Source organism: Chionomys nivalis, chromosome 9, assembly GCF_950005125.1.
Source record: "Chionomys nivalis chromosome 9, mChiNiv1.1, whole genome shotgun sequence".
Lineage (NCBI taxonomy): Eukaryota > Metazoa > Chordata > Mammalia > Rodentia > Cricetidae > Chionomys > Chionomys nivalis.
Window position 1 is genome coordinate 22,903,706 of NC_080094.1, and position 26,181 is coordinate 22,929,886.

Sequence of the window (26,181 nt, forward strand, 5' to 3'; positions counted from 1 at the left end):
ACATCAGGCAGCTCACAACCGGCTGTAACTCTTATCCAAGTGATCTGATGCTATCTTCTGGACTCTTGAAGAACTTCGTTCCTATGTAACCCCTCACACACATACATACATAATTACAAATAAAATCCTTTTTTTAAAAAGAGTAACTAGTAAGATGTACTCACCAGTTAGCACAAATGATTCCTCAAAAAAAAACTTTAAGTCATTAAAAAACAAACAAACAGCATTTCAGTTAGGCATGGTGACCCATGCCTTTATTCCCAGCATTCAGAATGCAGAGACAGGAGGATCTCTGCGAATTCAAGACATCCAGGGCTATACAGAAACCTTGTCTCAAAATACAAACAAACAAGCCGAGCAGTGGTGGCACACGCCTGTAATCTAAGCACTCATGAGGTAGAGACAGATGGATCTGTGAGTTTGAGGACACCTGGTCTACAGAGCGAATTCCAGGACACGCTCTAAAGCTATAGAGAAACCTTGCCTCAAAAAAAAAAAAACCAAACAAAACAAATAAATAAACAGTACTTCAGAGGCTAGAAAAATGCCTTAGTAGTTAAGACAACTAACTGGCTGCAATCTAACTGCAGTTCCCAGCACTTATATGGTGGCTCACGGTCATCTGTAATTCCAGTTCTAAGGAACCAACACCCTCTTCTGACCTTTAAGGACACCAGGCACACACATACATGCAGGCTAAAGCTCATGCACATAAAATATAAAGAATTTAAAAAACGATAAGCTTATGGGAACGAGGGTAGGCCACCCTTTTCGTCAAGATGGCGCTGAAAGCGAAGAAGGAAGCTCCTGTCCCTCCCAAAGCTGAAGCTAAAGTGAAGGCCTTGAAAGCCAAGAAGGCAGTGCTGAAAGGCGTCCACAGCCACAAAAAGAAGATCCGCACATCGCCCACCTTTCGGCGGCCCAAGACCCTGCAGCTACAAAGGCAGCCTAAATACCCCCGGAAGAGCGCGCCCAGGAGGAACAAGCTTGACCACTATGCCATCATCAAATTCCCCCTGACCACCGAGTCAGCCATGAAGAAGATAGAAGACAACAACACACTTGTGTTCACTGTGGACGTCAAGGCCAACAAGCACCAGATCAAACAGGCTGTGAAGAAACTCTATGACATCCATGTGGCCAAAGTCAACACCCTCATAAGGCCCCACGGAGAGAAGAAGGCGTATGTTCGGTTGGCTCCTGATTATGATGCTCTGGATGTTGCCAACAAAATTGGAATCATCTAAACTGAGCCCAGCCGGCTAATTCTAAATATACACCTTTTTACCATAAAAAAAAAAAAAAGAATTTAAAAAACAAAACAAAAAACCCAAAGTGTTTCTACCCTTCAAAATAATCCTAGAAACAGTTATTTGCTCAAAAGACAGCTCAAGCTGTCTTTTAAAAAAATTCTTCCCCTTCCACATTGCTATTGCTTTGTATGTAATTTTTATTTAATTTAATTTTGTTTGAGAGAGGGTCTCATGTACCCAGGCTGGTTTCAAATGCCCTCTGTAGCCTAGGCTAGACTTGATCCTCCCTAGTATTATCTCCCAAATGCTGGGATTAGTCATTTGCCACTACATGCAGCTTAAAATTTTTAAATTTTATTATCTATTTAGCTTTAAATGTGTCTTCCTTATCTATCTATCTATCTATCTATCTATCTATCTATCTATCTATCTAACAATCATGTATGGTTTTTTGAGACAGCGCTCCTCTGTGTAGCCCTGGCTGTCCTGGAACTTGCTCTGTAGACCAGGCTGGTCTCGAACTCAGAGATGCACCAGCCTCTGTCTCCTAAATGCTAGGATTAAAGGCATGCGCCGCCACTGGCCTTTATTTTTATTATCATTGTATGTATGCTGCATGTGAGTATGTGCAGGTATATGTATGTATGTACGTATGTGTATCATAGCACAATGTGCATGCGGAGGTTACGTGACAGTTTGGGGGAGTTGGTCTCTCTTCTCCTGTAGGTGCCAGGGTTTGTGGCAAGCACTTTTATCCACTGAGCCATGCTGTGGCCCTAGTTTAAAACTGTAAACCAGTATAATACTGTCACGGAATAAGCAAAGTCTTTTAGAGTCTGAACAGATGCTTCAAAGTGAAAAAACAAAGACATTCAACTCTTTTTTTCCTAGAACTCTATATTCTCAACACTAAGTTAATCCTAGGGAGGAACCGTGGTGCTACCAACTTTCTCAGAGCTCTAGCGAGGAAGGAAAGACTTGACACTACAGGGCTCTAGGTCATCTATGGAAAAGACAGAAGTTGGTTGACAGACACTAGTCACTGGTCAGAAAATGGAAAGTTTACAACTGGCTACAACTTATGTGACCTAGGTGACTCTTTAAATTTCGTCTGTAAAATTCTATTGCACAAGGTTAATCTGAGGACCATGTGAATGACGCAGGTACAATCCACTAGCAGTTCTTAGACAATAGGCACTGAGGTAATGTTTGTTGAAATTCTGTAGTTGCAGTGTAATAAAGCTAAAATAATTTTATATATTTCATTTTCCTGAAACATTGGACTGAGAAAATAGCACTTGTGAACAAAGTGTGAAGATACCTTTGGAGGAAAGGACTAAGTTCTGAGTATTCATATATCACTACCTTGCTACACCTCCATAATCTAAACCTTCTTCTCCTGGGAAAATCACCCACAAACGTCTTCTCAGATCTTGAGGGCTGAAGCTCATTATCTACAAAACAAAGAGAACTGTGACTACAATTGTGGAAACATCGCTGTCATTTCCCACTTACTCCAGTATAAGCATGAAATAGAGCGTTTACAGTCTAGTTAACAGTACACATACAGAAATACATTCATGTTCCATATAGTTGCTATATGCATCTATTTTTTACATACTTTATACACTTTTCCATGAAACTTATGAAGCTCATCTATCAATTGTGTAGTATACAGTGGTTGGGGATTACGTGTTTTTCTCCCATTCCTCCAGTTAGGGAGGAAAGAGCAGTAGGGCTGGTTAGGTTTGGTATTATTTCACAATCAAAAGATCCACATATTAACTAACTGACTAACAGTTACTGCAGATTCACTTATCTTTGGAAATACACACAATGGGAGTCTAAAAAATAAACAGAAAAACTACTACTTTGCCTCCCACAAGGGTGGTTAACAGTGTCATCTTCAGATATGAAGGGCAGCAGCATTACCGAGCTACAGTAGATAGGTCAACCTGTTTCTCCCTCGGTAAAATTATGTAATTACTTCCGCTTAGAACTCATAGAGGCCTGAGAGGGATCGACAGTTTGATATAAGGCCTGTTACATAGAGAGTAAACTGGTAACACTTAAAAATCCAAAGAGGATCAGTAAATTCTCAGTTCCCTGTGAAAGAGAACAGACAAACAGCATGCAGGTGTAACAGATAGTCCACTGGCTGTGCTGATGTGCACGTTTATGACAAACACCCCACAGGCACCATAAACTGGGCACTGAGCTACACACATCTGAGAGATGTCACAAGCTTACAACTAGTTTAAACAGTTCCCTTTACCAGGGCTAATGAGAAGAGATTTTTCTTCTACCCTTTCCACCATAAACACTTGTACTGTGCTAGTAAAAAAAAAAACACCATTTAAAGCAATGTTATCCAATACCTATGAAGAAAACCTGTTGCTAACTTTTAAATTATATCCTATTTTGATATCAGATTACCTCTAAGCAGCGTATTTTCCTTACATTATAACTGCCCATTTATTTGGTGGATGTAAAATCTAAGGTGAGTTTTAAATGTTTTAGCACATCATCATGTCACTGCAAAAGCCTTTCGGTGTAAGGGCACAAAGACGAAAGGCTTAGTTAGTCACCGTTTGCATCTTGTCATTACAAGTACTAGCGAGTTATAACCCCCCCCCCACACACACACACACAAAACAAACGGTTCAAACGACACTGACTACTCAGTGACAAAAGAGCCATGAGTATGAGGGCTGGGCTAAAGATGGCCATGGAGGCTTACATCAGGCCATGTATAAACACAATTCTCTAAATGCCTCAGCTAATTGCCAAGGCTCACTCTGTTCTCCTATGTAGCAGGATGCCAACTGGCTTTTCTCTTTAATGTTAATAACTGAGGCACCATCAGAAAAGGAACAAAACTCTTCCTGAAATTAAGCAGCCAGCTGAGGCCAATGGCTCCAACCATTCAAGTTCAGTACTTATAAAACTACCTATCACAACAGACTGAGGGACTTGAAAATGACCACTTTCACATCTAGCAATAAGACAAAGACCAGCAAGGTGTTTTAAAGAAAATTCCAAACACAGGATGTTTTAATATACACAATCTAAGACTTAATTGCGATTGCCTTGAGAGTGATGTCTACGGTGTAAAGGTGAATAGTGAACAAACTCACTCACTGACGGGAAATAAAAACTTTATTGACTACTGAAAATTCATAGAGCATTTTTTAGAAAATTGTTACCAATGGCTAATTTCTTTCCTACTTAAAATACACTTCTAAGAGAAACACATGTGTAGCATAAAAATCCAAAGTAATACAAAAGCATAAAAATAAAATCTTTCCTCTTTTCCCTATTTATCACATGTTCATAAGGCTATTCCCAGACCTCGTCTAGTGACTGATGATGTTCCACCTGTGTATCATTCTAATCACACACTTAGCAGCTTAGAGAACTTAACCTCACAGAACACCGCACAGGAGCACTTGTACACTCCTAATGTGATGTAAGATAGTTGGCATAGGCAAGAACACCAGCATGTGTATGTGTGTATACCCATACACAAACCCTGAGTACCAGAAGGTAGTAATTACTGAGTGACCAAGACAATACCTGTTGAAAGGAATCCTCAAACAATGTTTTTCTTGTCACCGTGATCTTTATATGCTGTGGCATGGCCAGTTGCTGAAATGTAAGAACAACTGAAGTCAAGTCTCACCATTAAAATGGCCTAGCAAAAACCAAGAAGGAAAGTTTTATTTACTTTTATCTTTGCAAATGAGAACACACTTTGAATAATTTATACCATGATTGCCAACACATTTGTCAGCATTCATGTTGATTCTTTTCCATATGAGTATGAAGGAAATCAGATCGTGTATGTAAAATGCTTATATTTAAGACCTCAAGTAAGTCTTTTGATTTTCAAATTTTAATTCAGAATTACGTTTCCCAGTTAATTATAAAAATTTGATTTAAGGGCTGGAGAGATGGCTCAGAGGTTAAGAGCACTGGTCACTCTTCCAGAGGTCCTGAGTTCAATTCCCAGCAACCACATGGTGGCTCACAGGCATCTGTAATGAGATCTGGTACTGTCTTTTTGCCATGCAGGCAGAAAACTGTATACATGCTGGACAGTGGTGGTGCACACCTTTAATCCCTGGACTCGGGGAGCAGAGGTTGGCAGATCTCTGTGAGTTCAAGCCAGCCTGGTCTACAGAGTGAGCTCCAGGACAAACAGGGTTATTACACAAAGAAACCCTGTCTCAAAAATGGGGGGGAGGCAGAAAACTGTATACATAATAAATCTCTTCATAAAAACTTGATTTTGGGTATTTAACATAATACTTCAATTAATGCATTCATTTTATTTAGAGCCCATACAGAAAATCATTTATTTAGATATCATAAAACATTAAATATAAGTTTGTATGTATTGATCATATGTGTACTTATCAAAGACATTTCTATCAAACATTAGACATGGAGTAATGAATGAGGCAAACGCCTATAACTGCAGCATTGAGAAGGTTGTGGTAGGAGGATTTTGAGTCCGAATTAGTGTGGGTTATTTAGACTGTCCTGACTCAAACACACACATACACACACTACTAGATAGGAAAGTGAACAACTGCAATCTATCAGAAAATATTTTGTTTCAAGATTTGCTGGGCAGTGGTGGTGCACGCCTTTAATCCCAGCAGAGGCAGGTGGATCTCTGTGAGTTCGAGGCCAGCCTGGTCTACAAGAGCTAGTTCCAGGACAGGCTCCAAAAGCTACAGAGAAACCCTGTCTCAAAAAACTAAAAAAGGGGGCTGGAGAGATGGCTCAGTGGTTTAGAGCATTGCCTGCTCTTCCAAAGGTCCTGAGTTCAATTCCCAGCAACCACATGGTGGCTCACAACCATCTGTAAAGAGGTCTGGCGCCCTCTTCTGGCCTTCAGGCATACACACAGACAGAATATTGTATACATAAATAAATAAATAAATAAATAAATAAATATTTAAAAAAAAAAGATTTATGCAACTTGAAAACAATAGGTTCCCAAGAAAAGTCACAATATTTTCTTATTTAAGTGGTTTCTAGCTTAATCTTTTGGTGATTATCTAGTTGATAAATATTTCATTGTCCTAAAAATGGATGGCTCCAATGCCTCACACTTTTATTGTCAGTACACATTTGCAGAACTGCAGTGTAACATAGCAATGTAAAAAGGAAGGAGATACAGAGACACAGAGCCAACACTAACCTGACACCAGAACCGGAAATACTGAACCTTTGCCTTGAAGTCCCGAACATATGCTATCTGGGGTCCATTGTCTCTGAAGAACAAAGATTAACATTAACGTGACACATGAAACTGCTTGTCAAAGGAATGCTACAGGAAAGAAAATACACTCCCCACATCCCCACCTATTGCTATCCAGCACTCAGCAGACAGATACAAAGGCACCCAACAGAGCATATTCCTAATATTTTACCCTTTTCTTTTTTGAATGTTCCCTAAGGACTATTTTTAAGTAAACTCTTGTTGAAGCCACTGCTAGGGGGGCTTTTTCTATGTGCAGGTGATCTAACAGGGCTGGACAGAAGAGCTCCTACTCTATCTATCCTTTAGTCCTCATGAAACTCAAGGTCTAGCAAGTCGATGATACCAGGACAGACATTTCCTAGTGTTTCCGTGAGACTTCAGGTCTGTCTAAGGAGCTCAAACCACAAGTGCTAGAGGGGGCTTTCAAGAAGTCATTTTTTTAAGGAGCAAAATTATTGGTTCAGGGTTTTGTTGTTTTCATTCCAGTGTGTTCTTTCTTCAAATGACAAGTACAACAAGGATGAAAACCATGATCTAGGGCCAAAGAATAGGAAGAATTCCAGATCACTGGAAGCCGCTGTTTGGCTGTTTTAATGTAGAATTACATCTGATTTTGTGCCCTGCAATCCTGGAAATTTTACTAGCTCTAGTAATTTTCTCTACATTACTCACAATTTTCACTACATATGATTCTTATGAAAGATAGACAGTCTTACTTCCTCCTCTCCAGCCTATCTCTTCTACACTTGACTGCCAATATGATGCAGAGTGGCAGCAATGGTGATAAACATCCTAGATCGAGTAATTATTTCATCATTAAGCACAATGGAGGCTTTTATCTGTATTTTTATAAGAACATTTCCAAGGCAAGTGAAAGAGGACCACAAAAGTGTTTTGCAATTCATCAAAAGCTTTTACTGAATAATCATGATTTATCTTAAAAGATTCATTAATTTGTATGTATATGAGTGTTGACATGTATATGTGTCTGTGACCATGTTGAGTCCCTGATGCCCAATGAGGCCAGAGAGGGCACTGGATACCCCGGAACTGAATTTACAGAGTGTTGGTGGATTCCGTGTGGATGCCATAAACTGACCTGGAATCCTCTCCAAGAGCAGCAAGTGCTTTGAAGTAATGAGGCATTGCTCCAGTCACTGATCAGATGATTTTTCTCCTCTAGTCTATTTTATGGTGAGTTATATTTTGTTTGTTTTTTTTTTTGTTGTTGTTTCAAGACAGGGTTTCTCTGTGTAACACAGCCCTAGCTGTCCTGGAACTTGCTCTGTAGACCAGACTGGCCTCGAATTCACAGAGATCTGCCTGCCTCTGGCTCCCAAGTGCTGGGATTAAAGATGTATACCACCACCATTTGGCTGAGTTACATTCTTTTTATTTTAATTCTATCTAGGGGAAAGAGTGTGTGCCAGAGAAGGCAAAAGAGGTTACTGAATCTCCTGGAGTTTGAGTTACAGGTAGTTATGATTACAGGCATACATCATTATCTGGTCCAGGTTATTCTTTCTTTCTTTTTTTTTTAAAAAAGCACTTACTGATCTTTTTTTTTTTTTTAATATTTATTTATTTATTATGTATACAATATTCTGTCTGTGTGTATGTCTGCAGTTCAGAAGAGGGCGCCAGACCTCATTACAGATGGTTGTGAGCCACCATGTGGTTGCTGGGAATTGAACTCAGGACCTTTGGAAGAGCAGGCAATGCTCTTAACCACTGAGCCATCTCTCCAGCCCAGGTTATTCTTAAATAATATAGAGAAATATACTACTATTGAATATAAGTAGTATTATTATTATAGGACTTTCTGTTATATGCACCCAACCTTTACTATAACTACATTATCTACTTATAATTTATTTTCACTTCTAGATTATTTCTATAATTTTTCACTGATGCCTAACTGGATTGATTTCTCAGTTTCTGCTGTAAGCACACAAGCTTTTAATATGCAGAAGAATAAAATTCTCAGTCAAATATTAGCAAAAGGATTTTGGCAGAACATTAAAGGATTGATGCTTTAATCCTTTATATCACATACCAAATGGGATTTATCATTAGACTATAAGAATAGTTCAACATATGAAATCATGTAACAATCATGTATCAACCTAATGACAACAAACAGGGTCAGAAAGATTGCTCACAGGGCCAGAAAGATTGCTCAGTGGTTAGAACACTTCCTGTTCTCTCAGAGGACCAGAGCTCAGATCCTAACACTGGTGGGTGGTTTACAAATGTCTGTAAAACAAGGATCCCACGGCTCTGGCAACCCTTCCACCCTTCGTGGACACACACAAAATGGTTTTTGAGGCAGGAACTTCCTATGTAGTCTTGCCTGGCTTTGAACTCACAGAAATCTGCCTGCCTCTGCCTCCCAAGTGCTAGCATTAAAGAAGAGCAACACCACATAGTGGCTTTTTTTTTTTTTTTTTTTTTAGTTAAAAGAAGGTAGAAACATCTAACAAGATCAGGTCAGAAGCAATGAAAGGATGTTTAGTATTGGCAAGAAGAACAAAGGGCACACTAGCAATAAGTGGAATGATTTGTTTCCAGATAAAATCTTTTTTTTTATTTTTTCGAGACAGGGTTTCTCTGTAGCTACGGAGCCTGTCCTGGAACTAGCTCTTGTAGACCAGGCTGGCCTCGAACTCACAAAGATCCGCCTGTCTCTGCCTCCCAAGTGCTGGGATTAAAGGCGCGGGCCACCAGCTCCAGATAAAATCTTATATGTAGAAAATGAAGATCACTTTAAAAGAAAAGCAAATTCAGTAAGTATCAGAATATGTGAATATATTATCAGCTATATTTCTACACATTAGCAACGAATCTGAAGAAGAAATGAAGAAAACCATCTAATTGGCTGCAGGGCAGTACTCTTGTTACTGAGTGGGATCTTTTTGTACTTTTGTTTTGTTTTGATGCAAGGCCTCATATAGCCCAGGCTGGCCTCAAGATTCTGATTCTCCTGTCTCCATCTCCCAAATGCTGGTCTTACAGGCATGTCTGGTTGTATGTACTACTGAAGACTGAACTCAGGGCTTCATGTACGCAGGCAAGCATTATTCCAACTGAGCTACACCTCTAACCCCTTTGATACTACTTAGTCACTGGCAATGCACTCAATCAATACACTTCCTTCCAATAAGAGGAAAAACAATTCCATCTACTTATTTATTTACCAATTGGGAAACTACAATTCCAGCTCTACTTCTTTTGAACACTTTTATTTACTTATTTATCTAGTATGTACGTACATGTCTATGTGTGTGGGCATGCTCATACCATGGTGCTCGAGTGTCAGAGGACAACTTGTGGAAGTCATTTCTCATCTGCCACCATGTGGGTCCCAGATATCAAACTCAGGTTCTCAGGCTTGGCAGTAGGTACTTTTACCCACTGAGCCATCTTGTGTTGTCTCCCTGACAGCAAGTACTATCCTGGAACTATGTAGACCAGGCTGTCCTTGAACTTACAGATTCATCCACTTGCCTTTGCCTCCTGAGTGCTGGGATTAAAGGTGTGCACCACTACACCAGGCTTAGTGCCCCGTTTTAAACCATTACAGTGTACTTCTACTACTATCATAAAAGTTCAGCTAAGTGTGACATCTGTAACACAGTCTACATTGCCAGATTTGCATAGTGAAACTGTCTCAAAAGAAAAAAAAAAGCAAAACAAAACAAAGCAAGAATAACAAAACACAGTTTACTATAAAACAGCCATATAATGCTGGCTGAACATCACACACTTTGCTTCCTGTGTGTCTTGACTGCATCATTTTTTCCAGTGCTTTATTTAATCCCGTGTTTTGTTCATCATGATTTTAGGAATAATAGGCTATACACACCTATACTGAGTGTACATGGCATATAGTCTAGCCATGTAGGAGATTTAATCCATCTAGGCTTCTGAAAGCATATTCTTCAAGGCCCACACAATGATACATTTCTGATAATGTATCAAGTGACTCCTGTCAGTCAGTATAAAAAGAACTCCTAAACTGAGCATGATGGTATTATGATGGTATACCTCTTTAACGCCAGTGGAAGCAGAGAAAGGTGATCTCTATGAGTTCAAGGCCAGCCTGGTCTACAGAGTGACTTCTAGGCCAACCAGAGCTACAAGATAAGAACTGTTCCCCAACCTGCCCCACCCCCAAACGACAACAAAATTCAGTATTCAGAGACCTATGGGCCAACTCACACCTCCAGCCTTTCCTAACTAAGATATTTGTCAAAATCCAAGAAATTAGTTGTGTTTTTAATTAATAATGTTTAGAAAACTTACAGGGCAGATTTTCCTGTACGTGGATCTATGTAGGTGGTTGTTCTTTTATTGTGGTCCACAAAATATGGAATCCCATCCACTGTGAATCTCATTTCCCAGCCTTCAGGTAAGGGCTTTTCATTTAATTGACTATAAAATACAGAGGAAAACATAAACAAAAACTATCAAAGGCATGCTTCTTTGCCAAAAACCAGAAACTAAAAACACCTGTAAACAGAATAAAAATCTTTCAGAAAACCTACATAATCCCGTATTTTCAGATAATATATATCCCTATCTAGACATTCTACAAACACATTAGAGTCATCATCAACAATACTAAAAATGAATCATCATCACATTATTGGCCTATATTCTCCCATTTATTTAATAACTCACTTCAAATAGCCATGGTACCCAAGTTAACTCATTCTGCCTTTTAAGTCTTCCTAGCCATCCCTATCTTTGATTCTCACCATTACTCAGGTCCTCTCCATCTAAACCTACACGATATTGTAGACAGAGTATCTCCCTTAGTCAGATTTCATCAACTCAGTTTCTCTTTTAGACTCCCTCTCAGGAACCCTGAGATTTCATGGCACATGGCCAGTGACCATTTTCCCAAACAAGTCACATCTGTCACCGTTCTGAATGACATCTTCTCCCACTGACAAATCTGTTTTCTCTGTTAAGGCAACTTGAAAGTTCTTTACGAAATGTCCCTATCTTTTTCCTGAATATATATCTTTATATCCTGAAAACTCTGGGCTGCCTTCTTTAAACTTCAGGCTTTTCGTCCATAAAATGCAGGCAACAGTCAGATGTGGTGGTGCATGCCTTTAATCTCAGTACCCAGGAGGCTGAGGCTGAGGCTGAGGCAGAGGCAGGCAGATCTCTGAGTTGGAGGCCAGCTCTGAGGAGATGCACTGAGGAGAACTGGAGGGAGAAGGAGGAAGTTGATAAGACCTACATGCATTATATACATATGAAATTCTCAAAAGATAAATAAAAATATTAAACAATCAAGACAATACTACATAATAAGACCATATGAGAAATGAAGTAAGAAAATGGTGTAGTAGAAAGAAAGCCTTCCAATAGTAACTGTCCACTCTTTCTTCTACTACAAATTAATCATTCTGTCCAGGTCTCTCCTATGTGCTGCTGGCATGGTGTCATCATCCCTCAGGTTGTATGCTGGCAAAACTCTCTACTCTGCAACTATTACATGAGTTTTAGAAACTAAACTAGATTTTTTGGGGGCGGGGGGGTTCAAGATAAGATTTCTCTGTGTAGCTTTGGAGACTGTCCTAGAACTAACTCTGTAGACCAGGCTGGCCTCAAATTCACAGAGATCGCCTGCCTCTGCTTCCCAAGTGTAGAATTAAAGGTGTGCACCATCACCACCTGGTTTCCTAAAATCAACAATGACCTATATAAACCATTACAGCACCCAAAAAAATCAATGCATTAGCATAAACATTAAAATGGATACTCGTACCTATGAATTTACTGTCCTTTTAAACATAAAGGCAACCAGACTTCTCAGTTGGTTGAATAAAATAAATGCAACATTTATTCATGTATACCAGTTCACTTTTCCCCCCTTTTTCTTTTGAGACAGGGTCTCATATATCCTGGATTTAGCTCACATAGCCTAGGATAACCCTGACCTTCTGACCTTCCTGCCTCTACTTCTCAAGCACTGGAATTATACGCACATATCACCTGTGGGGTTCTTAGAGATCAAAACCAGGGTTTCATGCGTGCCAAACAACGCTATACCAACTGAGCTACATCATCACCCCTCCAGCCTGGCTTCATAGCTTTAAGTTTCTTATCTAATGGACTTGATAAGAGGGAACACTGGGAATACTAAAGTTTCTATCACAAAGGAAGAAAAGTGGAGATCTGAAGACATTCAAGCTCACTATTATAGAGAAACACTCTTAGTTTTGATTGTTGTTTTCATCAAGTACACTTTAGAAAGACAAAGTGCTATATTCAGAAGAACACTGCCTTAAACCATGCTTTACAAACTACCAAAACATTAAGACTATTTAGTCTTATTTATATAATTCACACAAATGTCAGGGAAGACTAACCAAAAATATAAAAAAAATTAAAAAAAAATCACTTCCACTGTGATTATAGTTCCTAGATAAGCTCAATGACCAGTTGTCTTGAAAACTATTAAAATAAATTAAGATAAATTGGCATATAGTGTTGGTGAATTATCCCATGCTATTCAAACTATGGATTAATGCATTAAGGGATATAAGCAACTCTTTTTTAGATAAAGTTTTGGTTTTTTTTTTTTTTTTTTTTTTTTTGGTTTTTCGAGACAGGGTTTCTCTGTGGTTTTGGAGCCTGTCCTGGAACTAGCTCTTGTAGACCAGGCTGGTCTCGAACTCACAGAGATCCGCCTGCCTCTGCCTCCCGAGTGCTGGGATTAAAGGCATGCGCCACCATCGCCGGGCTAGATAAAGTATTTTAAATGAGTGAACTGATAGAACTATTGAAATGTGAATCATTGGATTTGTATCATGAGGAATTAATCATACCTACAGAAGGCTGCTCTTGTTCTCAACTACTAGAAGGTGATTTGCTAGTAGGGGTAGCTGTGCCTATCAGGAATGCCCTTCTTTGCCTGGAGGATTTCCCCACTGGGCATCCTACAAAGAGGAGAGAGGCCTGGGACACACTGCAACAGTTTTGGTCTCTGGAGGAACTACAGACTGTTTTATTTCACCCAAAAGTGCAAATGGACACTTGAGTGGAGTCCACAGACCTCCCTGTTGTCGGCATTTACATATTACCAACATCAAAGCATATGACTCTCCTTTAGCAACAGAAATTTAGAATCTTCCCAGCCTCTTCCTCCTACTGACTCTATTATTTCTCTATAAAAAAATGTGACTGAATATAATTCAGTAATTCCAGTGTTTTATGTTGTTCTTAGACAAGAGCTCACTAAGTACCCCAGGCCAGCCTGAAATTGGAGATTTCCCACTCAAGTCTCCCCAATGTTTGGATTACAAATGTACACTACTATTAATATCTCTATCACACTTAAAGAGTAGTTGTGACAGAATTTGTAGATAGATGTTTGAAGTGAGAAAGGTGTAAGGAACATGCCCACATTTGTGATTAACATGTAAACTGCAGTTTGCCATATTCCTTGAAAAATAGAACCATTTGATACTTATAATATCACATTCTGTCATGAGGTGACTGTGCTTCGCTTTCAAATACTTATGTCTAAGTCCTAGGGACCAGCACCCAAGGATGGGACCTTATTTGGAAACAGTGTCACCAAAGATGTATAAAGATGAATCCATACTTGGAGTCACATCTTATAGGACTGGTGTTTGTATAAAAAGAGAAAATTGGAACAAAAATATAAAAGAAAGCTATGTGGCCAGACAGTGGAGGTGCACACCTTTGATCCCAGCACTTGGGAGGCACAGGCAGGCAGGTCCCTTTGAGTCTGAGGCCAGCCTGGTCTATGGAGTAAGTTCTAGGACAGCCAGAGCTATACAGAGAGACCCTGATTAGAGAGAGAGAGCGAGCTATGTGAAGACTAGAATACTGCTGACACAAGCCAGCAGACTATAAATTGGGAGAAGCCAGGCATGCTGGCTCACACCTTTCATCCTAGAACTTGAGGAAGAGGCAGGAGAATCTCTGTGAGTTTGAGGCCAGCCTGGTCTTCATAGTGAGTTCCAGGGCTGCAGGAGTTGCATAGAGAGGCCTTGCCTCAGAAAACAAGACGAGGAAGAGGAGGCAGTGGGAGGAGATAGTAGTGGTTAAGAGGACTGGAGCACCCCTTTTCCCTGGCCATCAGAGGCACATAGTCTGCTGACACCTTGATTTCTGACTTCTTCCAGAACTCTAAGCTTTTGTTTGAAACAGAAACTGAGAATTAGTTTCCTTCTTCTTTTTTTTTTTTTTTTTGAAACAGTGTCTCACTATGTAGCCTTGGCTGGCCTCGAACTCACAGAGATCTGACTACCTCTGCCTCCCCAGTGCTAGGATTAAAGGTGTGCACCACCACTTTCGGCCTGAGAAATACTTTGAGTGGTATTTTTAAAAAAAAACAAAAAAAACAAAAACAAGGCCGGGGCTGGAGAGATGGCTCAGCAGTTAAGAGCATTGCGTGCTCTTCTAAAGGACCCGAGTTCGATTCCCAGCAACCACATGGTGGCTCACAACCATCTGTTATGAGGTCGGGTGTCCTCTTCTAGCCTGCAGGCATATATGTAAACAGAATATTGTATCCATAATAAATAAATATTAAAAAAAAAAACAAAAAAAACAAGGCCTTAGCACACAGAATGACATAATTTATGTAACATAAATCACTGTATACTGTAATCAAAACATTAAGTAAACTTGTGATAATATCTCTTGGTATATTAATCAGCAAATTCTTATAATATACATAAACATTATATCATATAATATATAAACATATTTTTATGTTTTTTTTTAAAGTTCTGTAATTCTATTGGTGAGGAAAAAAAAGAAAACCAGTGAGTTATGCCAACTCATCCCTAGTTCATTCTCATAAAACTCAAGCTTTTCATTATATGAAAGTAATAATTTTTCTTCTTCCAAGGTATATAGGTGATTAATGTTTAAAGGTTTTGAAGAAAGAATACATAAATGAGTCAGAAATAGGTAAACAATTGCTAGAAGCCATATATACACTAAAATTCTTACCCTTGGCTTCTGGGGTCTTCCCACTGTGTAATTCGAGTGTTGTGGTTGACAAAATACACTCTGCCATTGCTATCAGTTCTCTTCTCTTTATTAAACAAAATGAAAAACACAACATTAATGTTGGAATAGTCCTTTCCCCTCAAACTAAGATAAAAATAAGTTGAATCTGCCTATTTAGTGACTACTTGATTTTATAATTTCTCTATCATATTATATACACGAAAGCTTATCCTAGCCTTTGAAACATATATGCCTTTCTTCCATCTCCTTAGTCCATTCACACTTTTGAGAGCGTTTTCTCTTTCTTAATGAAGTTGTTAATTATTATTTCTGGGCTGGAGAGATGGCTTGGCAGTTAAGAGCACTTATGCTCTTCTAGAGGACCCAAGTTCAGTTCCCAGCACCCACATCAGTTCAAGACTACCTGTAACTCAAGGGTACCAGAACTTATGCACACAAGTCCACATACAAAATACATACCTACACATAATTAAAAAAACAATTTTTTTATAATAAAATTTCTAAGACACTAAAAAGATTTAATTCATAATGCCCTCCCTGCCCATAAGACCTCTCAGCTATTTAGCTTTTCACAAATGACAGCTGGGTTTATGTGTTAAAGTAGGTATAATTTAAGGTATTCCAAGTATGAGGTAAGCAATTTAGACCTTAGCGCTACTTCACACAAACACAGTAGACAAAGACAAGCTTTCCTATAACAGTGACAAAGTCCACAACTCAAGCTTCTGAGGCAAAGAAGTGTTTTTTCCTAGAGCTCTTTCAAAAGAGTAAAAATGGTCTGTTAATAATCATCTCCATAAAAATGAGTCATCGTTCTTCTGCCATAAAATGAAGGGTGAGGGCTAGAGAGATGGCTTAGTGGTTAAGAGCACTGGTTTCTCTTACAAAGGATTCGAGTTCATTCCCAGCTGTGGCTCACAGCTGCTTGTAACTCCAGTTCTAGATCTGTCGCCCTCTTCTGTGGGTACCAGGCATGCACATGGTATACAGATATACATGCAGGCAAAACATCCATGCACATAAATTTTAAAAAATAAGTAAGTTGAGGACAGGGTATAAACTTATAACCCTCAGCTGTATTCTTTTGGTGAGTGTCTATGTAAAACACACAACAAAATTGTAGAAACAAAGCATACAATCTCTGTCTGGGAATGCAATCTGACAGGTTAGGTTCAACACCTAAGGACCACACCTTTTCTAAAGCATTGTGTTTTGTTTTGCATCAACCATACACTGACCATTCCACTATCCTAACCACCAAAACGCCATCTCTGGCTTTGGAGAAGACAGGAACAACTTTCATGTATCTTCTTATCACAAAATAATGACAAGTTCTAAGGACAGCCCAATACACTTTGTTTTAACCGTCTTCACTCGGAGAAGTCATTTATTTTGTTTTGTTTTTTGGTGGGTGCATATGATTGTTTACATGCCAAGTGGACAAGGATATGCGTGTACAAGCACATTTATGCACATGAATATGGAGTCCGAAGGACAACCTCAGGTATGTTGCTTCTCAGGTACTATCTGGTTTCTTTGAGACAAGAGTCTCTCACTGACCTAGGACTCACTTGATTCAGCTGGCCTGCTCTGTCAGCAAACTCAAGGGATCCTCTCAAATATCTCCAAGATTACAAGGACCTGACACCACACCTAGCTTTTTTTTTCCCCATAGATACTGGGGAGTTAATTCAGATTCTCGTGCTTGCACAGGAAGTACTTTACTGACTATCTCTCTGCCTTTGTTTGGTGGCTCAGGGTTTCTAACAGTTTAGGCTGGTCTTAAACTCACTGTATAGCCAAGGCAGGATCAGAACTCCTGATCCTTTAACCTCTAACTGCCAAAAGATGCTGGGATTACAGGCACATACCAACCATCATGTTGGGCTAGCACCAAAATGTTTTGAGTACTGCTGTGGAATAATCCTTCTAGAGACTGTGAAGATGTGTTGCTCTCATTGTTAATAAAAAACTGATTGGCCAGTGAGTAGGCAGGATTTTCAGGGTAGAGAAAATGCTGGGGAGAAGAAGGGCAGAGTCAGAGGAGAGGCCATGAAGGGCAGAGCAAGCAGAATGAGAAATAAGTAGATGAGATAAACAAGCCTCAAGGCAGCACATAGATGAATAGAAATGGGTTAGTTTAAGTGATAAGAGCTAGCTAAAAACAAGGCTGAGCTATCAGCCAAGCTTTTATAATTAATATTAAGTCTCTGTGTGGTTATGTGGGGACGAGCTGGTGGGACAGAGCTGATCAGCAGTTTAGACAGAAAATTCTGCCTACAGAGTATAAATGATGTAAGGGGAAAAATAGGATTTTTCAAAATGGATTACATGTGTACCACCATACCTGGCTCCCTTTAGTTTTTGAGACAAGTCTCTAAATGAACTAGCTGGTCATCAATCTGACTAGGTGAGTTGACCAAATGAGCTTCCTGGATCTGTTGGTCTCCTCAACCTCACCTGGCTTTTTACATGAGTTTTGGGAATCCAATTTAAGGTCCTCCTGTTTTCATGGCAAACACCTTTCTGATTTGAGCCATTTCCCCAACACAGCCTGTTTTCATTATAAAGGATCTTGTCTCAAGCATTCGGTATAGTAATAGAAACTGGAGCTGCAAGAGTAATACAATTGCCGGGCAGTGTTGGTGCACGCCTTTAATCCCAGCACTTGAGAGACACAGGCAGGAGGATCTCTATGAGTTCGAGGTCAGCCTGGTTCACAGAGTTCCAGGACAGCCAGAGTTACACAGAGAAACCCTGTCTCAAAAAACAATAAACACAACAACAAAAGCAAAAGAGTAATCATGTGAAACTGACTTTCTTCTCTAAGTAATAGCATCATTGAGGTCCTTCCAGACTGCTGTATCAATGATCTGTTTCTTTTCACTTTGCAATGCTAATGACTCAAACCAGAGTTGTGCCTATGCTAGACAAGCATTCTATCCTCTGAGCAGTCTCTCTAGCCTGATATTCTAATAATTGACTTTAAATTAAAACTGATGTGCTTACCCCATCCAGGGGGCAGAGGACCAAGGGGATCAAATTCTTTATTTTGTGATGTAGCAAACAAATCTTGATTCTATAAAGAATAAAAACATTAATTAGACATAATTTACAACATAAATACATTTCAGAGCAAATGTATGAATTTCAATATGGCTTCCCTGGTATGTACAACATATTCTTACAGAATTTACACTTAGAAAAGTTTTATTTTTGCTAAAAAAAAAACTTTGAAAACTCTATGTAATATTAGCTAACACTTAAAATTATGTAAAATTAAGGAAGTGCATAAACTATATAAATTCTTACCTGAAAATTACTAGTTTTTCCCTAGTGCTACAAAGTTTCCTCTACTAGTAACATAAAAATTAGAGAACCATATACCACACACACCCCAGTCATTTATAAAAGCAGTAACTGGAGTGACCAGACAGTTGAAAAAAGTCTTGCATGTATACTGAAAGCCAAAAGATCACACATGCAGATGGAAGAGAACTAGGGGCAGAAAGACAACAACAAAATGCCACCGAGGCAGTGAAGGGTGTATTTCACATAAAAGGTAAATGAGTCCAGGTGAGGTTAAGTAGCTCATCCAAAATTACTCAAAGTAACTGTGGACAAGAACCAGACAGATGTACCTGACTCCAAAGCCACTGGAGATTCATATGGAACTAGGGTTGAAAAAAACAGGCAAGTTAAGGATCCATACCAAGAAGAAATTTGCCTATAATAATTTAGACATAAACTAAAATGTAAAACAGAACAGACCTAAAAAGAAATTGGACAGGATATGATTGACACAAGCTTATAATCCTAGTTGTTTAGAAGGTTTAGCCAAGAGGATCTCAAGTTGAAGGTCAGCCTGGGAATTTAGTGAAACCATGTTTCCAAATAAAATGTAAAGAGTCTAGAGCAGCCATGATAACCTTCAAGAGCAGCACCAATGGCTCTGCAGTACCCCATGGTAGTGGCTCTAACAGACAGAAGGTGATGAATGATGGGAGCAAGCTGAGGCATGGCCAATTCTGCGGACACCTTACCAAGCACACCAGATTTGTATGGTACATGATTTGAGGGGTATGTGGCTTTATGCCCTAAGAGCAGTGCACTATGTCACTATTAGAGAAGTTCTTAAGGCCAAATAAGCCTTCAAGCTCATGAAGCAGAGGATAGAGATGTACACCCAGGCCCAGAGGAAGTGCAAGAAGCTGAGTATTTTGTTGGCAGCCATGAGAAAAGCAGACGCCACAGTCTAAGTCTACATATCCTTTCCCTCAATAACCACCCCCATGAAAGCATCCCCCCGTCTCACACACACACACACATACACACACACACACACACACACACACCCCAAGAAACAAAAGCTACTTTACTCTCTAAAACTACTAGGAAAGGAACTCAAGTGTCATGTTTCCACAAGCAGTGGTGGGAAACTTACTAGAGTGAACAGTATCTTGATCATAACAAAGCAGTGCAGAGAAGGCTGCTCATAAGGATGAGCTTGTATTCTAACGATCAGATCCAAGAAAAAGGCAGGAGAGGCTGGAGAGATTGCTAACAGTTAAGAACACTGGCTGCTATTCCAGAGGTTCTGAGTTCAATACCCAGCAACCACCTGAAGGCCCACAACCATCATCCATAGGGAGATCTGGTGCTCTCTTCTAGCCAGCAGGCAGAACACTGTATACATAATAAATAAATAAATCTTCACAAAAGAAAGAAGGGAAGTGTTGTAATAAGAGCGGCGGGCTGCGTCCCGCCACCCGGCTAGCTTTATACCCGAAATAATTACATGGAAACTGTATTTTTAAGAAGAAGGGGGTAACTGGTTTTTTGGGATGATTGGTATTTGTGAATTACTGTTTATAGAAAATTGTACTGGTACTGTTTCTTGTATATTGATATGTTAAATATTGAATGTGAGTGTTCCTACCTCTATTTTTGTATGAGTATGCTTATAACTTTGTCTATATTATACTGATACATCTACCATATTACATTGTACATTTCTACCTCTGATACTATGACATTGTTTACAGTTGAAGATCATTGTCTTCATATATTGCACAGTTGTTTATTCTTTTAGTCTTCAAAGTTAGATAGGTATTGAAAATTATATGTTTGTCATATTTATTTTTAAGTTAATCAGGTCTTTTAGTTACATAGAGATTATATTTAGTATAGATAGTATGATCTTCAGCCTCTTCAAAGAGCTGTAGAAAATGGCCTTTAATCTAACCTAAAATTTCTGTGCCAAAGAGACACAATTACTCCTGGCAACACCACTCTACTCCCGAGAGAACGTTGAGCACCAAAGACACTCCACTGGGAGCTTGTCTTCTTGGCAGAACTGGCCTTTGGGTTAAGAAAAGCCCATACCTCAACTTCTGACAAAGATACAGAATATCCCTAAATGGATAAAACAGGATTGTCTTATCTTGCCAAGACAGGGTAGGATAGTCCTAAGAAAGTTCCTTGCCTTTAATAATGGTATGCCAGTTATGTTAGGCCTTAGCCAAAGTTGGTTGACTCAACATTACAAACGAGACTTTGGGTGATTGCCCAGGTAGTCAGTTGTCTCTGTCAATTGTTGCACATTTTGGATATCTCTCGATTGTTAAGTAATATTTATTCCCTTCTCAGATCTTTGACGGAGTTAAAGATTATATAATTGTAGTTACTCTCTATGTTATTTAGACTCCTTGAGATAAAATGTTTAACAAAAGTTTTGTTCTCAATATTGTTTGTTATATTTATTATTTGTTATTATTGTATATAGTTGTATTTGGTTTGGTCTATCTTATTTAGACAAAAGGGGGAGATGTAGGGACATAGCCCCACCCATTGGGGGCGTGTTCGCCTCGGGCTAATGTTTACGAATGAATCTGCAGGGCGTGAGCCCAGCAGCCCTTTTTCTTTTGCTCCGCTTTTCCAGTGCTCCGCGGGAACCTGTGGTCCTGTAAGTCTATTTCCTTATTAAAGCTGTATATATCTATATAATCTGTCTACATTCATTTGCGCCACCACAGGGAAGGAGAGAGAAAGAGAAAGAAAGAGAGAAAGAGAGAGAGAGAAAGAGGGGGGGGGAGAGAGAGAGAGATAGAGGGGGGGGGAGAGAGAGAGAGAAAGAACAGGAAAATGGAGAAAAGGTAGCCTAAGGAAGAAGAGTAAAGATGTTTTACTCTGGCACATTCTAAAAGGAAGATCTCATGATAAGCAATTGCAATGCAGAGTGCCCAGCTTCTCCAGGACTCTGGTAGAGATGGTTTTCTTTGCTTTAAGTTCTATATACTACTCCAACAAATCTACTTATTTTGGCATGGACTATTTTACTTTTCTCAGAGAAAGATATGTGATACATTATGACTTGAGATTACAAAAATTCCCAGCAGCAAACCACAGCAAGGAAAGCACTAATATATTTTTCACTATTTTGGCACTATTAGTCTGAAGGAAAATATGTATTTAATCCATTTATTTATACATAGAAAAGGGTGCTTTGTGTGTGTGTGTGTGTGTGTGTGTGTGTGTGTGTGTCTATCCCCACCCCACACAATGTTTCTGTACACAGCCTGTAGTAGTCCTGGCTAACGTGGAACTTACAACTTAGGCCAGAATGGATTAGAATTCAGAGATCTAACCTCTGCCTTCCGAAGTCCCCTGAGTACCAGAGTTAAAGCCATTTACCACCATGTCTGGGTAGTTTGTTTTATGTTTTGTTTTTGAGCAGTGTCTTGATTGTCTGGGCTGGCCTTGAACTCTTGAGCTCAAGTGAGTTATCCACCTTAACTTCCCAAATGCTAGGGTAATAGATGAACACCATCAAACCAAGCTTTGTAAAGAAAACACTTTATAAACATATACAGTATAAATATATGTACAGTGTATTACTATAAGGAATGAAAGTTCTTCAGTAGAGCAGCACACCAAAAAATTTATTCAGTAAGCTTCATCTGTGAGTGTTCAGTGACTCAACCCCACTGTCAATTCTATGCAACCACTTAAATCAGGTTCCCTGAAACTGAAGCATTCAAATTTTCTAGTAAGTTATGGGCAGTTCTGCATACTGAATTGTTTTGATTCTTTTCAAACTGCTTGGGTCTATTCTTATTATTAATCTTCTCCATGAATTTTAAATTGCTCTAACTTGTTTTCTGTTTTTGATTGTTTGTTGGTTGGTTTATTTTTGTTTTTCGAGACAGGGTTTCTCTGTGTACCTTTGGGGCCTGGAACTAAACTAGCTCTTATAAACCAGGCTAGCCTCAAAATCACAGAGATTCACTTGCCTCTGCCTCCCAAGTGCTGAGATTAAAGGCGTGCGCCACCGCCACCCAGTTAACTTGTTTTCTGTTTCGTATTTATTTTTAACAATGACAGAAAACATCAAACTCACAATAAAATCAGCATCTACCTATGGCAGCAACTGGCTCGCCACTCTACTCTGTCATCTTTTTAGTGCTTTAGATGACACATGCAGGCAACTTTTTTTTGTTTGTTTGTTTTGTTTTGTTTTGTTTGTTTTTCGAGACAGGGTTTCTCTGTGGTTTTGGAGTCTGCCCTGGAACTAGCTCTTGTAGACCAGGCTGGTCTCGAACTCACAGAGATCCACCTGCCTCTGCCTCCCGAGTGCTGGAATTAAAGGCGTGCGCCACCACCACCCGGCTGCAGGCAACTTTTTAAACACTAAAGATTTTTATTAGTTACAATAACCAATAATTCAATAGGCTGCTTACCCCATAGATGAATCTCTGGTTAAACTGCTGCATTGCTCCCTGAAGCTGACTACGTTGAAGCTGCCACTGTTCATAGTTTCGGACAGATTCCACTGTTGGCCTCTGCCATGTTGTTGTTCTTGTGAAATGGTCAACATAATAAATACGTCCCATATTGTCCACGCGCCGTTCCCAACTAAACCAGAAAAGAAACAACTAATTTAAGAAAAGCCTGTGAAAAACATGAAACTTTTACCTTGGGGCTACCTCTCTAGCCTACATACCTTGACTTTTTTTTTTTTTTTTTTTTTTTTTTTTTTTTGTGAGACAGAATTCCTCTGTGTAGCCCTAGCTGTCCTCAAACTCACAAAGATCTGCCTGCCTCTGCCTCCTGAGTGCTGGAATTAAAGGCATGCGCCACCACTGCCCAACTTGAACCGTGGAATCTTTAAATTACAAGTGCTAACAGTAAAATTCATTGGCCATGGTATGGCAGTGTAGGCATGCAACCCCAGAACTTGCAAGGCTAGAGGCTGAGGTAGAAAGACCAAGAGTTCCTTCTGCAATACACAGCAAGACTCTGTCTGCGAAAGAGAATAAGTAACAACAGCAACACCCCTCAGCATGCTGGAAGTTCTCTAGCTCTCTTCTTTCTAGTCTGGGTCTAACATAAAGCAAAATAGAGGAGAACAAGAGGACTGTAGGGCACACTGGGTACAGATGCAATTTGTTCTTCTTTGTTTGTAAATTCAGACACTTACCCAGGAGGTAGAGGTTCTGGTCTATCCCACGTTGTTCGCTTTTCAACATGGTCTACATAGTAAACACGCCCATGCTGGTCTACTCTCTGCTCCCACCTTAAATGCAAACCGAAGACTGGTGAGGGTGCTGTGTGTTATTTGTCTTGCTAACCCTGTCTACACCGTCCCACTTTAAATGACCATCCGTGACACACACAACAGCAAATAAGGTTTCTTTTCCTAAGTGTGTGCTCTGGAAATAACATGCATTTCAGTCAGTCCATCCACTCAGAAGACCAAAGTTTCTCAATCTCATCAGATTATACTCAAAATTCTGACTATATTCTAGAAGAACTGAAATCAAAGCATATCACTATCAGACATAAGACAAGAGTTACAGACTACCCTTCCAGTCTGCTGGGAAGGTTTGCTGCCAAAGAGAAGAGAATAGCTATAAACCATCAGAGTCTGTTAATTTCACCATTATTTATTTGCTTACTTATTTTTATGTGTTTGGGTACTTTGACTGCATATATCTATCTGTATATCATGCTTGTGCCTGGTACCCACAGAAGTCAGAAGAGAGCATTAGATTCCCTAAGAGTAGAATTTCAGACAAATGTAAGTAGCCATGTGGGTACTGAGAATCAAAACCAGGTCATCTAAAAAGAATAGGCAATGCTCTTAACTGATAAGCCATTATTTCAAAATTTAAAAATTTTTTTTTAATTTTTTTTAAGATTTACTTTATTGTATGTGTATCAGTGTTTTGCCTGTGTTTATATGTGCACCATGTATATGCCTGGTACCCATAGAGATCAGAAGAGGGTCCTGAATCTCCTGGAACTGGAGTTATGGGTGGTTGTAAGCCACCATGTGTCTGCTGGAAGATGAGCCCAGGCCCTCTGCAAGAGCAGCAAGGGCTAGCTAGCTCTCAGTACTGGATCATTTGTTCTTAAGCACAATCTTCTAATTTACCTTGCCATGTAGTATGGTTTAAACTGTTTCTTTCTTACCACCCCACCTACTATACTGGCTCATGTTTTTGAATACTTGGTCCCCAGCTAGTGGTACTATTTGGAAGGTTGTAGAACCTTTAGGACACAGATTCTACCTAGAGGAAGTAGATTGCTGGGGTTAGGACTCTTTGAAGGCTGTAATCAGACTGGCTTCTACTTAAGCTCTCTGCTTTCAAACCACCACAGAGATGAGACCAGTTCCAAGCAAAATCTCTCCCCCAAGTGGTTCTGTCAGGTCTGTCGCACTGGTGAGCACAGTAACTAACACACCACATAAGCTTTCCAAAATGAAAATGTCTGATTACCAACAAGTATAATCTGTGTAAGTAGTTAAAATCCCCATCACGAGTTTATTAATTTACCAGTCAGTCAAATAACTGATTGGCACGCAGAGCCCTGAACATGAGGTTTTGTTTCGATTTGTGTGTATGGTTTTAAGGTAGAACTTAGAACTTTACATATACTAGACACATGCTCTACCACTAAGCTAAACCCTTAGCCCTGACTGAGCTCTCAATTTGATCAAACTATTAATGTTAAAAATAGGGGTTTGAGGCTCTTCTTCCAGAGGTCCTGAGTTCAATTTCCAGCAACCACATGATGGCTCACAACCATCTGTAAAGAGATTTGGTGCCCTCTTCTGGACTACAGGCATACATGCAGTCTGAACATTGTATATATAATAAATAAATCTTTGTTAATAACAAAACAAAACACAAAAGCCATAGAGGTTGGGGAGATGGCTCAGTAGTTAAGAACACTTTCTGTTCTTACAGAGGACCCAGGCTCAGTATCCAGAATCCACATCAGATGGCTCAGAGCTGCCTACAACTCAAGTTCCAGGGGGTCCAATGTCCTTCCTCTTCCTCTACAGGCACTGTCCACATGTGGTGCACACAGAGACAAGGCAAGCAGGCAGGCATAAGTGTACACACACACGTGAACATACACACACATACCAATTAAAAAAAAAACTTTTAAGTACAAATTAAAATGGAATTATGGAACTAGTTTATCAGTTTAAATTTTATGCTGCTATGATTTTATAATAAAAACTATTTTAAAAGGGTATGTGCTTTTTCCCTATGTAGAGAAGCAGCAGTTAGTCACATGGCTATGGCTTGACTCTCATTAACTTTCTGTGGG

General features: G+C 39.5%; 2 protein-coding genes across 2 annotated transcripts in view; one reads left to right on the forward strand and one right to left on the reverse strand.

The window, feature by feature from the left end:
- Itch (itchy E3 ubiquitin protein ligase) overlaps positions 1–26,181 on the reverse strand; it is a 92,808-nt gene that overhangs the window by 21,117 nt on the left and 45,510 nt on the right. The window contains exons 10-17 of the mRNA XM_057780472.1: positions 24,038–24,133; positions 23,298–23,472; positions 18,568–18,637; positions 15,538–15,622; positions 10,834–10,962; positions 6,466–6,538; positions 4,830–4,901; positions 2,619–2,707 (exon numbers count right to left, since the gene is read on the reverse strand). Coding sequence (XP_057636455.1) covers positions 2,619–2,707; positions 4,830–4,901; positions 6,466–6,538; positions 10,834–10,962; positions 15,538–15,622; positions 18,568–18,637; positions 23,298–23,472; positions 24,038–24,133 — 789 coding nt within the window. The remainder of the gene's footprint in view (positions 1–2,618; positions 2,708–4,829; positions 4,902–6,465; positions 6,539–10,833; positions 10,963–15,537; positions 15,623–18,567; positions 18,638–23,297; positions 23,473–24,037; positions 24,134–26,181) is intronic.
- Positions 624–1,257, forward strand: LOC130881152 (60S ribosomal protein L23a-like). Its single transcript, XM_057780473.1, has one exon. It carries the CDS (start codon positions 780–782, stop codon positions 1,245–1,247), a length of 468 nt encoding a protein of 155 aa, XP_057636456.1. The 5' UTR covers positions 624–779; the 3' UTR covers positions 1,248–1,257.

What these genes read in the sequence shown, in the direction of transcription:
- LOC130881152 (XM_057780473.1), top strand. Translation starts at nt 780, where the DNA reads ATGGCGCTGAAAGCGAAGAAGGAAGCTCCTGTCCCTCCCAAAGCTGAA.